Source organism: Myotis brandtii, unplaced genomic scaffold (assembly GCF_000412655.1).
Source record: "Myotis brandtii unplaced genomic scaffold, ASM41265v1 scaffold34, whole genome shotgun sequence".
Taxonomy (NCBI): domain Eukaryota; kingdom Metazoa; phylum Chordata; class Mammalia; order Chiroptera; family Vespertilionidae; genus Myotis; species Myotis brandtii.
In genome coordinates, this window is record NW_005363098.1 from 570,817 (window position 1) to 589,063 (window position 18,247).

At 37.8% G+C, this 18,247-nt stretch overlaps 1 protein-coding gene across 3 annotated transcripts in view; it reads right to left on the reverse strand.

The window, feature by feature from the left end:
• Window positions 1-18,247, reverse strand: part of NR3C2 (nuclear receptor subfamily 3, group C, member 2) — a 294,691-nt gene that overhangs the window by 127,620 nt on the left and 148,824 nt on the right. For 2 of the 3 annotated variants that reach the window (XM_014543864.1, XM_014543865.1), the window contains exon 3: window positions 14,837-14,988. In XM_014543864.1, coding sequence (XP_014399350.1) covers window positions 14,837-14,988 — 152 coding nt within the window. The remainder of the gene's footprint in view (window positions 1-14,836; window positions 14,989-18,247) is intronic. The other variant, XM_005871406.2, reaches the window with a different exon arrangement.

Here is an 18,247-nt window from a genome sequence, read left to right on the forward strand (position 1 = left end):
CCACAATGGGTTCTTAAACTGGACTGGAGGGCTGGAACAAAAGCATGGATGGAGTGTTTGTGTGAACTAATATAAATTCAAAGTAAACATCATTACATAAAAGGGTACGGTCTTTTTTTTTTTTTTTTAGTTTTATTCATTTCAAACGGGCCGGATCTGGCCCGAGGGCCGTAGTTTGCCCACGGCTGATGTAAATCAACTCCACTGTCAATCTCTAACCAAGGGGCACTCTCTCCACTCTTCTCCAACGTGCCGCACTCAAAGTGTTAGCTACTTTGTCAGGGAACTGTACTGGCTTTGGAGTCAGATTCAGGTTTGAGTGGAAGCTGTGGGAGCTTGCTAAGTCCTCACTGCACTTGTTCACTGCTGTGAACACATATACAAATAGAAGCTGTTGTCACAATGGCACATGAAGTAAGGGAGGTGAGCTTCGCTGAGTACTACTTCTCAGGAGCAAGCCCACAGGATCTTGGCTGTCACTGCCAGTGTATCCTGGTTTCTGTAGAGCTGATCTTGAAGGGAGAGAAACTGCCAAGTATTTTTTTTACATCAATGATTGCATTCCTTTCTCTTTGAAAAGTTTTTTTAAAGGATACTTCAGCATTGGGCTTTTGTGGGCAGACATTTAGTAAAATTTTGTTTCAATTTAGAATTAAAATTACTCCTTTTAGAAAAATTACAGCTTGGGACTTGTGATCTGTGCCCACAGATAACATCATGCAGTGAATCACCTTCTGCAAAATAGTATCAAATAGTCTTATAGCTTTTAATGTCACCCATTGCCCTATTTGACAATAAAACAGAACTATTTTAACAACTGGAAAAGCTGCTTGTCCCTAGGTCTACATCCAATTTCAATGGAATTTACTCTCACCAGGATTCAAAGCAGCCCCTTATTGATTTCAATTACACATTTTATATTTACTGCCTGGGTGTGGAATCTGACATAAAATTATGGGTCCCCTGACATTTTCTATACTATTCCATCAAGTAACCACTTAGAGCTTTCCATACTCTGCGACATATGTCCAGTCTGACAAATGATAAGAACACCTCGAACAGCTATCATTTATTTAATGTCCACAATGTACTAGGTAGTTGGCAGATGCAGCATCCTATCTTCATTGCACAGCTAGGAATCAGGGGGAGCCTGGAATCTTACCCCAGATCCTAGGGCAACACAGTGAAATCAAACAAAGGAGTGTGTGGAGTCAGAAAGACCTGCATGCAATCCCAAACTCTGTCCTTCACTGTGTGACTATGGATAAATTGCTTAATTCTTCTAATTAACTTCCTCATTAAAAAAATAAGGATACTACTTAACTCCTATAGAAACTGTACAGAAAACACACACAGAATGTCCATTTCAGTGCCTAGCTCACAGTGGGATTTAATAAATATTAACTATGATGAACAGTATATATACAGTGACACTAGAATTTGAATACAGACCCCTAAGGTTATGATTCTGACAATAACATGGAACATCTAAACGTCATCTGGAAAATGAGATACTATCATCTACTTTCACTTACAATTAAAATTAGGAAAAGACTTATGTTAAAGAAAACAAAACATACAAAGACAGAAAGTATATTGATAGTTGTCAGGGGCCAGGGGAGGTGAGGGCGGGGAGTTCCTGCTTAATGGGTGTAAACTTTCAGTTTTATAACATGTAAAGTGTTGTGGGGATGGATCTTGGTGATGGTTGCACAACAATGTGAATGCACTTAATTCCACTGAACTGTATGGTTAATAATGGTAAGATGTAAATATTATGTTATGTGCATTATACCACAATAAAAACAAAATGAAAATAAGCATATTTATTAGACTGAATCTGGAAATACTGTGTTTAATGGAGATTTTGTGTAAGAAATGGAATTATGATCTATTTCACACATGATAATACATTTTGTTATGTGATCAATAGGATCAAACAGTAGGAAGACTATTTATCTTGTGTTTTACTTGTGTAATATACAGTAAGTCATTGCCTGGGATTGATTTCATAATTAGTCATTCAATAAGTATGAGTAGGTATATGCAACCTGCTCTAGAAACCTGAATTTAAGAAAATGGCTGGTGTCCCTATTTCAAATGATGTGAAAGAAAGCAGAAGGCCCTTCCCATAATTCTGTATACAGCAATTTCTATTTTAAAAGAGACTGGTCTATAGTAGGCAGCACGATTATTCACAGGCACACACCTCTCTGCACAATAACATCCCCTTTAAGTAATTGCTTTTCCCAAAACAAATTATCTGTAACTTATAGTAGAATCATGTCATAATGCAATAACTAAAGGAAAACGATTTTATTTTCGTGTTGTTACATGTTAAAAAAATGTTCATTAATGCCTCAATTTAAATCTTAAACATATCTCAGTAACTGTAAAAAGATATAATATAGGGTTGATTTTTAAAAAAATTTTATTGAAAGTACCACAGAGACAAGTATCTGAAACGATATAGTTCTGTAGTCTAGCTAGCAAGTGAGAATTTTCAAAAAATCATAATCATGTATGTGGAGGATAGTTAATTAAAAAATTTTAAAGGGAGAGTTGTTTTAAGAAATTTCATATCTAAAACATTTAATATTTATATAATTATTTCTCCATCATGTTTTTTATTAATGCCAATTAATGCTATTTAAAAATTACTATTTCTTTTAAATTATAATTTCCAGTCATATTGGATAGCAGGAAGGAAAGAAGGAAGGAAGGAAGGAAGGAAGGGAAGGAGGGTGGGAGGGAGGGAGGGAAGGAAGCTGGAACAAGCGAGAAAATTAGTATTTATGCAATAAGCTATGGTAAAGATAAAACAGAAAGCGTCCTCTGCTTTGCTACATAAAATGAAGAAACAGACATTTCTGTTACATTTATGATGGGCTCCCCTAACTACTGGAAGGACAATTTGCTTGATTTTTCAAGTAATTTAAAAATTACTTTAATTTTCTGATTTGTTTTACAAATGGTGAGTTAATGGCTCAATAGAGGTCAATTTTTGCTGCTAAAATAATTTCTTTTTCCTTCCCATCCCTTCCCTGTGAGTCACAACTATAAATTACAACTCAGTCTAATACAGAAAATAGCTACCAGTACTTGAAAACTCCAATTTTCTGCATAGTAGACTGAGTTCAGCAGTGAGACTCTTTGTAAAAAGGGAAATCTTTCCTGGTTCCATTTCATTTTTCTGCAACTTGTACTGCTTCACTGAAAAAGTTGAAGTTAATTCCTAAGGCTCAATGTGATTATTTCTGCTTTACAAGTAATTTTCAGGATGCAGTATATGATTAAAAAACCCCCAAAACTTACACTGCTTGAAATGAAGTAAATGGAATCCCCGTGCCTTCTCGTTGCTGGGAATGGACTGAAGCACACACACCCAGTGCCTCCTACATAGCAAGCACTCAACACATGTTTGCAGAATTGAATGACGGTGCCTGGTTTCTGTCTGATTCTATCCTATGGGCACATGTGAGGCATTTTCCCTCCTATTTTCAATGACACTTCATACCTAATCGGCTCTGGGCCTGCTGGCTTCTTGCCTCTTCATTTGTCTTCTCAGCACCTGTTCCTGGCTTGATTCTCCCAGGTTCTGGACCTGGATTTTTGGGTGTCAGTGACATCTTGTCTATTATGCTTTGTTTTGTGAAACGATGGTCAAATTAGGCAAAAGTCAATTATTTCAATATTTGGGAGATGTAACAAATATTTTTTTATTTTAAATATCACCAATTATAGTATCTAAAGCTCTTCAAATAAATCTAAATCCTCATCAGAAAAGTCAGAAGCACATTTAATTTTAAAAATGGAAAGTTGCTTGAAGGAATATTTTACCCAATTCTATCTAATAATGGTGTTTTTCTAATAATTTCTCCATCTCTTCTTATTTAAAAACAGTGCTTTTTAAGATTTCTAATTAATGGCAATTAATACTCTTCATTCTTATTCTCTTTTGGAATGCAACTTCAGTTCATATTGGTTAGTAAAAAACAAAACAATTATTACTTATGTAATGCGAGCAATATCAAATTGCTGAGTCTGGTTCAACTGGGAAAATGCTATGATGCAGGCTAGATGAAAAACAACCAACCTAGAGTCATTCTGCACTGGTTTTCCAATTAAGTCCTTCACCAAGAGTGGGAGGGTAGGAGAACACAGGGTGTTTGAAAAATCTTGGTACAGTTCATTAAAAAAATAAGAAAGTAAACAGTAGTTGTGACCTTCCAAATTGTTTAAGATGCAGAAAGAGTGTGCAAACTGTCTTTGTTCTTTGTCTGGTTATGTTTTCAGTCAGATTAAACTTAAAGGTTTCCCCATCTCAGCCCTTTGATACAGTACTCAGGCACGATATAGACCTGCCTAAACCAGGGAGGAGGAGGAGCTCAAAATTCCAAGCCTGGCCTAAAATAATATAAGCTTTCCTTTAATATTTACTGATTTTTTTTCAAATCAAATATTTAACATGTACATAAGGTGGCTACAGTTTAAATTTTCCACATTTTCTTGAGAATAAAGGCATATTGATCACATTAGTTCCTAAAAAAAAAGGGAAAATTCTTTTAAAAATATAATGTTTGTAAAGCAATCCCTTATCGTTTATAAAGCAGTTCAAACATATGTGTACAACTTTTTGGCCTCTTAACTCTGAGAGATGGATTGAACTGATACTTTTAAGATTTCTCTTTGTGTATCAAAGGGGGAACAGACATTCAATTATTTGCTTCAAGTCTCAGAGTGGGCAGAGTCATTCTGGACTGAAGTCCAGCCTGTCTGACCCCAAGGCCAATTCTCTCTCTACTCACACTATACTCTACATAAAATGACTTTGGAACCTATGTTGGTGATGCTTTTTATACGGTTTCTTACTGGAAAATTCTTACAGTAAGTGTTAAATTGTTGGGAAATATCCATCAAGCCTTTCACTAAAATGTTAGCAGGTAGTCAATATCGCTTCTAAGATGGTGGAGCGACTCTCCCAACTCAAGTCCTGATTCTTCCTTCCAAATTGGAGAAGAAAATGAAAATATAAGAAGAGATTAGGAGGGAGGAAGAAGTATTTACTTATTTTTCACCAAACTATATAGTTTTAAATCTACTAAAACGAATACAATTTAATGGGCCTGTACTTTATTTGTGGTGCTATATGTAAGTATGAATTTATATTAAACTTCATAAGAAAAATCTCACCCCATTGACTCCTCAGCTTATTTTCTATAAGTGACTTCAATTCTTATTGACAGTTATGATATACTTCCAGATTTATATTATTTAATCTTCTGTTTTATTTCATTTGCTTTACTTCATGTTTTTACCATTAGAAAAATAAACAAAACATTTCTGCAAAGATGCACTGGGTTGTCAAATGCCAGTGATTTAATGGAGCCTTAGCCTTCTACCTGTTTGGAGAAAACACATTTCTCACCCTTTCTTGGGGATGGCTCCTTGCTCTGTGGGGTATAAGAGCTCACTATTAATTAGCAGCACAGCTCACACAGGAAGGGGATGCTTTTGTAAACGCAACATTATCCCTTTTGGAGAACCTATCTCCACAGTCTCGACAGTCCTGATCTCTGTTCCTCGTCTGCATCATGAAAGTTCTCTGTCAGAGCACCCTCATTCTCCAGAACTAACCCACCTCCAGGCCTGCCAATTCTTCCTCAATCAGGCCTCCCACTCAACTGTAACCAGGCCGGCCCTTTCTCCAGTCTGTCATCCAGCATCCCACCCCAACTGTCTCCTTCTCCTCTAGGGGGCCCCTGCCGTGAGCCCCTGCACAGCACCACGGGATAGAAATACCACGTGAGCCACTGTGTCCAATCTTTCCACTGTAAAGAACCTTATAAAAAGATTTGCTGTGTTTAAGAGAAGGGCTGAGATTACTCATTCCAATATGGGGACCTTACACACTCTGCCCCCAGTGTCTTTGTTCAGACACCTCCTCCGCCTCTGGGCACAGGCCGGCTCTAGCCAGGCCAGGCTTTCACTGAACTGGGCCTGCTTTAGCCTGTGGACTCAGGTTCAAGCCTCCCCATCCCTTTCCTCCTAAGTGCCTCCTCCTCCTCAACCTTCCAGGGCACTATCTTGGCATTTGATTTCAGTCAGTTTAGTGATTTTCATTTGTGGTGTGAAATCACTCTCAAGAGGATCAAATCCTATAAATTGCATGATCTGATCCTAATTACATTAGAAGTACAAATGGCATGAGAGCAACATTTGGCATGAGGCAGACAGCAAAAGCTGAAGAGTTAGCAGCTTTCAGCTTTGTTTGAGGAAGGCCATTCTTGCAATGGTCCTCTGAGCCTGATAGGCTACATCTAATTTTTATCACACACAGGAAATGAAACACGGGAAGATAAAAGTTTTAAATAAAGCTTAAATTAATATCAAGATGTTAAAGATGGTAATGGTAATATTTAAAAAATATGGAGTTCATCCATTAAGAAAAAATAGAGACTACCCAATTTCTTTCCCATTAGGGCCACAGAAATTTGAATTAGAGTTTTAAGTTGGAATGGCTAGAAGTTAATTATTTAGAGTATAGCGGGATAACTGTTAAGTTATAATGTGCTCTTCATAAGTGTTAAAAAGGCAGAGATGCTGCCCTACTTTTTTATGGGTAAAAATAGTTGGGATTTGATATGACTCTGTAAGAGGCAGTGTGGCTTATGTGTTAAGAACACAGAGTCAGAATTCCTGGGCTTCCTGTGTTCAAATCCCAGCTCTGCCACTTCCTTCGACCCAGGTGACCTTGGATTAGTTTTACACGTCTTAGATGACTGATCTCTAACATGAGGATAGATAATAATCCTAGCTATTCCACAGAGTTATTATGAGGAATAAAATGAGAATATACAAAGTTCTTAGCATAATGAGCTCAAAAGTAAGTACTCAGATATTTACAAATATTGCTATTAATTGTAAGTGGTAAAGAGTCATAGTATTGTCTTGCTAAAAACAGTCCATGTTTCCCTTGTCACAACAACTGCTCAGAGAGTTCAGATTGAAAGATATTACCATCTAAAATTCACAAAACTTTCAGTTTTAAGAAGGCTGTTATGAGGAATAAATGAGATAAAGCATGGAATACCTGGCACAGTGTCTGGCATCTAGTAACTTCTCAATAAACAGCAGCTATTAGTAGAGGAGCAGGTGAGTCACAGAATAAAACATTTTTTTCAGCTCTGCTCCTTAAGATAAACAACCTATTTCATTAGTACCAAAGAGACTTTTAAAATTCCAGGTTATAATTCCCATGGAAAGAACAGGCACATTAAAAATACAGTAGCTCATGAACATTTTCTTATCAACAGACAAATCCCTAAACTAGTTTGTAAGAACACTATAGGTCAGGTGACTTGTCGTTGCCTTGGGTTTGGCTGCTAGAAAGCTAACAGCCAAATCCGTGGCTGGTCTCTATAAAGGTCTCGGAGCATTTATTCTGTCATCCCTGTTCCTGGCTCTCTATTTCTTTCTTGCTCTCATCGTCCCCTTGCTTGTTTTTCATCTCACTTATTTTAAATTTCATTTTGACTCGTGTAAAGCTGTTGACTGCTTTTGGATTTTTTATGGGTTGTAAATAAACACATATACATGGGGAGTAACTCTGAAAAGTATGTACCATGCTTCTAATTTATATTTTTTCAAGTTTGCTATGTGAAGTGTACCTTAAGTTAAAAATTTAAGCTACAAGAAGCTCTCTTTGGGTAATGTCTACTTATTTTTGGCCCAAATGTCCCTACTTCAAATCATTTTCTAATAAATTATGTCAACAATTTCTACTTCAGAGAAACAGTGACAGAAATGAGGGTGAATCCCATCCATATATGTAAATAGTTATAAAACATCCAACCAATGTTGTATGAGCACCTGTTACATGCTTCCATCAGTTTGGTTGTGGGCACTGGACGGGCTAAGATTCAATAACAATCAATATTTAATGAAGAACAAAGACCAAAAGTTGGGATTGAAAATTCCACAGATGCAATACTGTCTGAACTTCAGCTAAACTAGGAATAACCAGACCAACTAACTAAGACTTTTCTGTGTGCAACTTGGAGAAGGAAAGAAAGATTATTCACACATGTAACACATGCGTGCGCGCACACACACAGTGTTCTAGATATATGTTCTCTAAGCTTATAACCTTGTCTCTTAAAATACCCATTTCTTGGGCAAACACATCTACTCTCATGGATGATGATTCCAAAATCTTTCTTTTCAATCTTGCCTTGCTCCCCCTGCTTCAGAATCGCACATCCAACTTCCTGTTAGACACGCTTGACTGTCCTATACTAGTAGACATTTCAAATGCACTGTCTTAAACCAAATCTCATTTGAATCTCCTTGATCTTGGCAATGCTTTTTCCTCCTATAGAACTTATCAACTTTTCATAGGCAACATGAGTAACTCATTTCTTGTGCTTAATATTTCCACTACCCCTCACTAGAATGTAAGGCTCCACCAGAGCAGAAATCTTGGTCTGTTTTTTTCCCTTGATCTTCACCCAAGATGTCCCTAAGTCTGCCTAGAATGGTGTCTGGCATTTATTCAGGAGACAATGAATAAATGTTTGCTGAATAAAAGAACCTTTGCTCCCATGCCCCCAGAGTTGCTCCCATTCCAGTCTTCCTAATCTTAGCAAATACCTCAGCGGCCGAGGCTGGGGAATCTTCCTAGATTTTTTGCTTCTTCACTTTCAGTCCAGAACTGCCAATGATACTTCCCAGATAGTCTTGTTCACCGTCCCTCCTCTTTTCTATGCCTGGTCATCTCTTCCCCAAATGATTTAAAACAGCCCCTATAAATGAGCATACCTCCATGCAGTCAAATATTAATTGCAAAGTGGAGTTTACCACTCTGCTGCATGAAAACATTCAGAGGTTATGTTTTGTCAACAGGACCTGGACCCCATCTGTACCTTTGGCCTCATCTTCTGTCACCTCACACTGCAAAATTTTCACAGTGGAAACATGAAGTTGCTCCCTGTGCAGACAGCCTGTCCTATTCCTCTCAGCACTGCCAATTCTAATCTCTCAAGATTCAGTTTGGGGGTCAATTCTTTAAGAAGCCTTCCTTGACCTTCCAGGTTGGCCTAAATGTCAGGGCTCTGCATGTTCCCATAGTAACCAACTGAAGGGATATAAAAATTCTGGGCAATAATTTGAAATGAACACTATAGCCTTATGCCTATGTAGGGAGGAAAGGAGTTCTTGTAAAAATGATAGTTTTAATCTACTGGGTAGGTATTTGTTTAGGCTCTGATGGTAAGTAATTAGAAAGAATCAGGTTACCTGGTTCCTACATTCTGGTAAAGGAAAAAAATATTTAATCTTTAAAGTATTTCGTGAGAGAAATGTAACCCGGAACAGCCTTCGGTTTCCATCTCTGACTCAGCAGCTCTGCAGCAGTGACAATGGACTTTGATGTCCATTAGCTTCTGATACATGGTGCATGGGAACACTGAGGGCTGGATCATATCATAAAGCAAAGACATCCATTAATATACATTAAGTTATTTCCTTGCTTTATCATTTCCTGAATTTTACATTGCCAATTATAAAGGGATGGCTACATTTCAATTATTATACAACCCCATCTGACTTAGCCTGTGTCCACTGAATTTAAGTTCTCCTATTGCAGCACAATTGTTTTGTCAGTCCCCCACACCTCCAACGTGCTCACGCTCCTTTTATCACGGGCACACACAGCACTGATAGGATAACTGGGGTGTATGACATGGTGAGACGCTTTTCTCTGGGCCTCTTTAGTTGACTCATTCACTTTAGAAAAGCAAAGAAAACTATGAATTTACCATTACATTTTCTTAAAAACATTTTCCCCATGGAATAATCTATAATGTAAAGATTTTTTAAGCCTATATGCTATGAACTGCATGCAAAAGGAATGAGGTACAGGATCACAGACTGGTTGTCTTAAAATACCACCTCTATGCGAGGAACCCTGATATTAATCTACAATTATATGTTTTAAAGCAATTTCATTTCAGGAAATAGATTTATAAGTCTCTTACTTAAAGGGAAATGTCAGAGTTGGAAACTTACATGCTACAATTTGGCTGACCTTAACAAGCTCTAGCCTCTTTAGTGTAACAGGTCTGCTTACAAACATATACATACAGTTGACTTTACATAATAATGAACTCTCTTATTTTATAGCCTTATAACTCTTCAATGATTTGTGGTGGCTGTGTCTTCCAGATACAGCTTATATACTGACTATCCCAAAAGGAAATTAGGTTATAAAATAGTGTGCTGAATGTCGTCAGCTCTGTTCATTGAGGGATCACAAAGTAAAATACACATGAGATGAAACACATGGCAATTTACAGTTGGAGAAAGACTGAGACAGTAAAAAATCAAGACTAGAATTACACGTTACAGATTAGAAGTCAAAGGGCTTGCATAAATTCTAGAGGCAGCTTCATTGCTCATTTACTGATTTTTTTTTGGGGGGAGGTCATTTAGTTTTGATTGTTTTATGTCACAACCTCAAAGGGCGGCTTTATGGACAAAATAACATATTACAGGAAAAATGAAAATCTAATGAAGAAAAAATGAAGGGTTTACAAGTGAAGACCCAACAGTGCAAAATTACTGTGTCATTTACAGGATCTCTCTGCACAGACATGACCAAAAAACTTTAGCATTTTGTTCTTAGAAAATAATAAAGATCTGATACTTCAAATTCACTTTACAACCATAAAATCTGCCCATTTTTTTTCATGTAATTTTCCATAGCAATATTAAGATAGGGAAATACTACTTTTCCCATTTATATACAAAGAAACAGAGACCCAGATAAATTAAATAACTTGCCTTAATCTCACACCTAGTGAGTGGCAGAACCGGAAATTAAAACTAAGTCTTCTGACCCTAAAGCCAGTTCAGTTTCCACCACAAAGGAGAACCCAATTTAATAATAATAACACACACACACACACACACACACACACACACACACACTTTTTTGCAAATAAAAAAAGGTCCTGACAAAACTTCAAGGCAAATGAGCAGGTAAAATTTTAAAAATAAATTACAAACTTCCATATGTAAGGTAAAATAACATGGCTTTTAACTGACACTATTGGCAAATGTATTCTGATGAGACTTCTGAGTGTTTTTATATTAAACTAGAGGCCCGGTGCACGAAATTCATGCACTTAAGGAGAGGGGGCAGCCTGGCTTGTGTCCTCTCATAGTGTGGGAGCCCCGCGATCGATCACCCCAAAGCGGTAGGCTCCGCCCACCCATCTGGGGCTCCTCAATGGATTGCCCCAAAGAGGTAGGCCGTAACCGGGGGTCCTGCCTCCATGCCACACATGCAGCATCAAGTCCCCGCCCACCCTTGTGCGCCCGCGTGCATGCAGCCTCCTGGTGATGGACTGTGGGATTGTAATGGCGTGAGGGCATCATGGTGTAAAGGCATGATGACCACCTAGGCTATTATTAGTATAGATGCTTAAGAAGAAAAAACTAAGTACACATATATATCCCATTAAACAGAACAAATAACATAATTTACACTTAAAAAAATGATTTGTAGTCTCCCTACACAGTCACCACTATGTTATTACCAAGCTTTACAGTGCTGCGCTTGGGCATAAGGCCTAAAGCCAATAAACTCAGAGCTCCGACTGTGATGTGCTCCCTCCTATCTCCTCTCCAGTGGTCATTTCTGGTTCTGCCCTTGGTGGTATTAGTTCCTTTCGGCTTCATTGGGCTCCCCTCATCTCAGCTCCCTGTACCTGCTGCTCCTTAGAATTCTCTGCTTTTGTAATCAGAGGAGTTTCGCGTTATCAAGGGAAACCAGAAAACAAACTTAGTAAATATTCAAACATAAAACATACATATACACATTTGTATATGTTATGTACACACAGGCACACACTTACCCATGTGTGCACAATAAGTGTACCAAATTGTGTTTTCTCAATGCTTATATCACTTCCTTCATTACCATTAAGTAGGCATGAACAAATGATACATAGGTAGAATTTTCATGAACTTGAGAATTATGGAAAATAGAAATAACAAATTATGAGATTTAGAGTTGTGAAACTTTAGGTTGAGTCTAGGTTAGGAGTCATAAGACTAAGACAGCTTTAAGTTTGGCCTTATGATTCTGAATAGATTAGCTGATTGTGTCTTATCCCAAATGTGTTCATATGTAAAAGGGGAATAAACATAATATTCATAGACCATACTTTTGTGAAATTAGTGCCTCAAACTATGTAAAGTATTAAAAAAGGATTTGTTATTATTAAATCACAAAGGTAGCCATATTTTTCACATATTTATTCTCTCTGTCTCTCACAAACACAGAGACACACAAAGTAAAACAGAAAGTTTATATTTAAAATATACAGCCTTGTTTCATGCATGTAAGCCTTAAAATTCTAATTGCCAAATAAATAGTAAATAAGCTATATTAGTAAAAGTCTTAAGAGGCACTCATCAAATTTCATTATCCATTACTAATCAGCTTTCCAATGCAGGAAAATGATGGACAATTAGGTTTTTCTATATTCATGTATACCTCAGTTACAAAAAAACCCTCTTTCCTCAGCTACTTCCATACAAACTACACAAAACAACAAAAACTAAGCCAAAAACTTCTAGAAAAACCTCTGCTTCAGAAGCAGACAAGGGCAGATTCTATAAATAATGGAAACTTGGGTTCTGATATGAAGGCCAACCTGTAGGTAGTACAACACCGAGCTTCCCACTGAATATCTCCAAATGCCCTTCTTATATCACTTTATTTTTATATATCACATTATTCTAACTAGTGAGCCTATGAGGGGGGTTCTTGAACTGGAAGGTGTGGGAGGAATTAGAAAGGTACCAGAAGTAAATTTCACCTATTGATCTTCTACTGAGCTAATCATATAGTTAAGAAAAGAGAGAGGCCGGGGGGGAGGGGGCCTTCAAAAATAAACTGATTTCAGTATTGTACAAATTAACTTTTCCTATTTTCTTGAAATCAGCCTCTGGTAACAGCACCCACCTTTTCCCTTCCCACACTCAGTCTAGGAAGTTCAAGTTGGCTGACTCCAGCCAGAACTAGCTTATTGGATCACTGCATTCCCCAGCCACAGCGACTGCTTTGGAGTGGAGCATGTGAGTCAAGTTAAATTCAATAGTGGGGTTTTATAAGAACTGCTGGGAACAGAAAACCTCTTTTTGATGGTGATCTGGCAGTCTCATCACAATGACAGAACTTGCATGAGAACACAGCAAGAGCAAAGTCCAGCAACAGAGAGAATGGGATTGAGTTTAATGACCTGGCTTAAGACCATGGCTTGCCTGAAGCCACGCCTATACTAGGAAAAGTTGTATGGGACAATGAATTTACACTGATGCTCAAGCCAGTTTGTGTTGAATTTTCTGTCACTTGTTACCCAGAGATCATATATGGAGAACAAATATGGAACTCATATTACCGATTCAGTGCTGGTTTTAGGGACTATTAAATACTTAATAATGTAAATAATGTAAAATCATGTAATATCAATTCAATAATGCAAAAGCAATCCAAGAAGCAAAGAAATAATTAATCAGTCAGCTTTTTCATCCCAGAATTAAGGATATTACCTTGTGGTCTCCACCAAAACAAAGGTGAAACATTTGAGTCATTTATGCTTACATCTCCAAAGCATCCATTTATCTCTCAGAAAACTGCCCTGAGAAATAAACCTGCGGGAATCTTCATGTTGAACTCGTTAGTGAAATTAAGTGTCAATTATACAATATTACTTTTACTAATAGCAAAAATTCTACACTTCGACCAGCCATAGCAGTCAACATTAATAAAACCATCTGGCCTAAGTCTGATGTTAATTAATTGCTTATAAGTGAGGGTGATGAGGGCAAAAATAAACTAAAAGACTGTTTCTCCTTAGGAAGTATAATTACTTGGACAGAAGAAAAACTCATTTTAAAAGAGGATCTCAAATTTTTAATTTAATTAGCCATTTGGAAACCTTCAGTAGGAATAAAGGTAGGACTGAAACGGGGTCCTGGCATCTGAAGTAGCTGTGAAATGAAATCATTCTGCATCAAACACAACCTAAATTACAGAAGTGATCCTCATATTCATGTTTTAATCTGCTATAAACATATATATACACACACACACACACACACACACATATACATACATACATAGTTGACCCTTGAACAACATGGTTTGAACTGCACTGGTCCACTTATTTGTGGACTTTTTTTTCCAATAAATATTATAAATGTATTTTCTCTTCCTTATGAACCTTAACATTTTCTTTTGTCTAGCTTACTACACTGTAAAATGCAGTATGTAACATAAAAAAGATGTTAATTGACACATTTTTATGTTATTAGTAAGGTCAACAGTAGGTTATTAGTAAAGTTTTGGGGAGTCAAAAGTTACACTGATTTTCAACTACACAGAGGGTCGGTGCCTTAACACCCACATTGTTCAAGAGTCAACTGTACAGAAATGCGGAAAAGGCAGAAATGATGTATTTTGTGTGTTCTTACTACAAATGCTCTTTCAGATTATACAAATGAAATTTATGACAGAATTATTTTTCTATGTCTCACTGAAAAACAGACTGAGACAACCAACCAACCACAAAAAATTCACAATCATTGCCATTAAATATTGCTTGGTGGAAAATCTTCAGGTGGATTTTAGAGAAGGCATTATTACTATACGGTATATTACTGACAGATCACATCAAAATACTTTTTGCATTATTTCGCAATAATGCTATAGAGTTAACTGTGCAAGTCTACACACTAGAGAAAAATGTGTAAAAGGAACACCCACATGAACATTTACCTTCCACTGCTCTTTTGAAGAACACTTTGCAGCTGCCACAGGTTACTACCCCATAGTGGCAGCCTGAAGCCTCATCTCCACACACCAAACATATCTTGGAAGGTCTTGAGGATCCAGTAGAAACACTTCGTAACGTAGAGCTGGGGAAAGAAAGAAAGATTTAAGTAACTACACTGTAATGGCACATTTGATATGCTGCACAGCTTAGCTCAAACGTTATCATAAATCATGGTTCCATAAATGAATTCAGTATGTAATGGTCACATAGGAGGACTTATATAATGAAGGTAAACTCTATCAGTAGAGTCATGCTATCAACCATTCTGTAGAGCAAAGCCTCTTCTCAGCATAGAAAAATAATAAATAACCACCATTTGCTTTCTTCTTTCCCGTTTTCGAGAAAGTTTACCAAAAATTTGTATTCAATGTGGGCAGGGAGAAGAAGAGTCTTGAGCTGAGTCATCATGAAAGTATTTTTTGGCATCAAAGAACAATTATAATACTTCTCAACTCTCTTCACCCAGACTCACATTATGTATCTCAATTACGCCAGGTTAAAAAAATAAACACACACAAAAAAACCAATTCCTCTTTCCAAAACAATCCACTAATTAAAATTAAAAAAAATAATCTTGCTTCTACCGCCAGCAACTTGACCCCCACTCCTTGAAGCTTCTGCATTTTTTTCCATATTACCTTACTTAGGTATATTCCAATTACCTCATTTTGCTTACTAGTTCAACGGGGCACAGTCAATATATTTTTAAAGCCATACATGGTAAATATCTCAGGTATCTTTCAAGTAAGAAACTGACAGGTTCTGGGCAATAATTTTTAGGGGCAAATTTAACCCTTTAAGCAGCAATCTGTATGAATATATTTTAAAAAGAAATATTTTCAATATATATAATATATTATTGTGTTAGTTAATAGCACAGTTTGAACAAAACATGTTCAATTCTAACAAGGAATCAGTTCTGTGACCGTTTAGATGTGTATTGAGTAGGCAGAGAAGCTAAATTTTTTTTCATGCAGTCTGCAAACATTTTTTAAAATATGTTTTATTGATTTTTTACAGAGAGGAAGGGAGAGGGATAGAGAATTAGAAACATCAATGAGAGAGAAACATCAATCAGCTGCCTCCTGCACACCCCCTACTGGGGATGTGCCCGCAACCCAGGTACATGCCCTTGACCGGAATCGAACCTGGGACCCTTCAGTCTGCAGGCCGACGCTCTATCCACTGAGCCAAACCGGTTAGGGCTGCAAACATTTTTTGAAAATCTAGCTACCCATAGGTGCTTTGCAAAGTACTGAAAAAATCAGTATATTTTTAAAAACCAGGCTGTCCTCCAAGATAGTGGGGTTGTGGACCAGCAGAGTCAGTGCCATGGTGTGGGTAAGTATGGTGGCACGTGTGGGCTCAGCCTTCACGCCGGAAAGGGTGGGGACAGACAAGTCAGAGAGCATTTCCGGAAAGGTGACAGCAGCCCTGAGTCTCAAAGCAGCACCAGATGACAGCCAGGCCAGGAAAGAGGGCAGAGGAAGCAGGAAGTGTGATGGCGCAGAGAAATTCTAGCTGGACATGCCCAGAAAACTTTGGGTGGATTGTTATGTCACCGCCTCCACCTTCCTGTAGGGCATTTGTGTCCGTGTGAACCAGCAGGCATGTGGTTAAAACAAAACAAAACAAAACAAAAAACAAACGAAATATACCAAAAGGATTGAACAGTTGTGATACAGTTATTTCTGTTTTTCAAATTAGTGGAAAATGTGATAATATTTACGTGATAATTAAAAAACACACACACAATTTTAATGTTTAAACTCCAATCTCACTAGAAATAGATGAAGGAACAAACTCCTCAGCTGCTCAGAGCACTGTGGCATGACCGGCTTTCTAGAAAATGACTTCTTAAATCAAGGGCTGAAACAATGTTCTCCAAAGTTGTTTCTCCTTCTGAGAAAAGAGCTCTTTATTATTTTTATTACTGTCCTTTGACTTCTTTATGGCATTCAAAACATTCCATTTCAGCACCAGTGACTTCTTTAGCATGTCAGCCAGTGAAACTCAACCCATACTCTGACTGACTCTCTTACATTTCACAGGAAAATACGACTTTGTAAACATTCAAAATATGTTAAAATCATCATTAAAGTGTAATTTTTTCCCCCACAACTACAAGCATACATGGGATTTGTATTTAACATTCTTGTGAGCCTTGGTTTTGGTCCGATACTTAATAGTCTTCCCTTTAGTCTTTGGCACTCCCTCTTCTATTCAAACTCACTTACTTGGTGATCTCATTTGTCTCAGCTCTAAATATCATCAATATACCTTGGACTTCCAAATGTTTATCACTAGCCCAGACTCCTCCCTGGAATTTCAGACTCATTCATGCAACCGCCTGTTCGACATTTCCGATATGCACCTCAAACTTAATATGTGCACAACTCTGCTGACCTTTCCCTGCCTCCAAACCTGATCTTCCCACAGACTTGCTCAACTCAGTTAATGACAATTGTTATGGGGTAAATGATGTCCTCTCTCAAATTCCTATCTTGAATCCTAGATCCTAGGAACTCAGAATGTGATCTTATTTGGGAATAGGGTCATAGCAGATACAATTAGTTAATTAATTAATGAGGTCATTCTGGAGTAGGGTGTGGGCCCCTAATTCAATGTGACCAGTGAGTGTCCTTATTAAAAAGGGGCAACTGGGACACAGACACACACGCGGGGAGAATGCTATGTGAAGATGATGAAGGCAGAGATGAAGCCAGGGGTGCTTTCACAAGGCAAGGATTGCCAGAAAACACCAGAAGCTAGGAGAGAGGCACAGAACAGATTTTCCATCACAGCCTTTCAGAAGGAACCAACTCAGCTGACACATTAACCTTGGACTTCTAGCCTCCAGAACTAAAGAATAATGAATCTCCCTTGTTTAAGGCATCCAGTTCAGATGGTGGTATTTTGTTATGCAGCCCTAGAAAACTAACACAGCAACTTGGACTCATCCCTGACTCTCCTTTCTCTCACACTGCACATTAAATCAGTTACATTTAATTCATTTTACTCTCAGAATACATTCAGATTCGGATCCCTTCCCACAATTTCTCCTGGTACTACTCTAGTCCAAACTATCAACACCTCCTTGCAGATTTTGTTTCTCATTGTCCCTTTTCTTCCCCTGTAATAAAATGAACCTTATTCACTCATTTGCTCAAAACCACCCAAGGGATTTCCCTCACACTCAAAGCAGAAGTCAAAGTCTCTATGACCACAGGGCCACAATCTGGCCCCTGAGATGTCTCTGATCTCTTGCTTGCATATTGCACAGTGGCCTCCTCGCTAGCCTTCAAAACACAACACCTCAGTGCCTTTGCACTTGCAGCCCC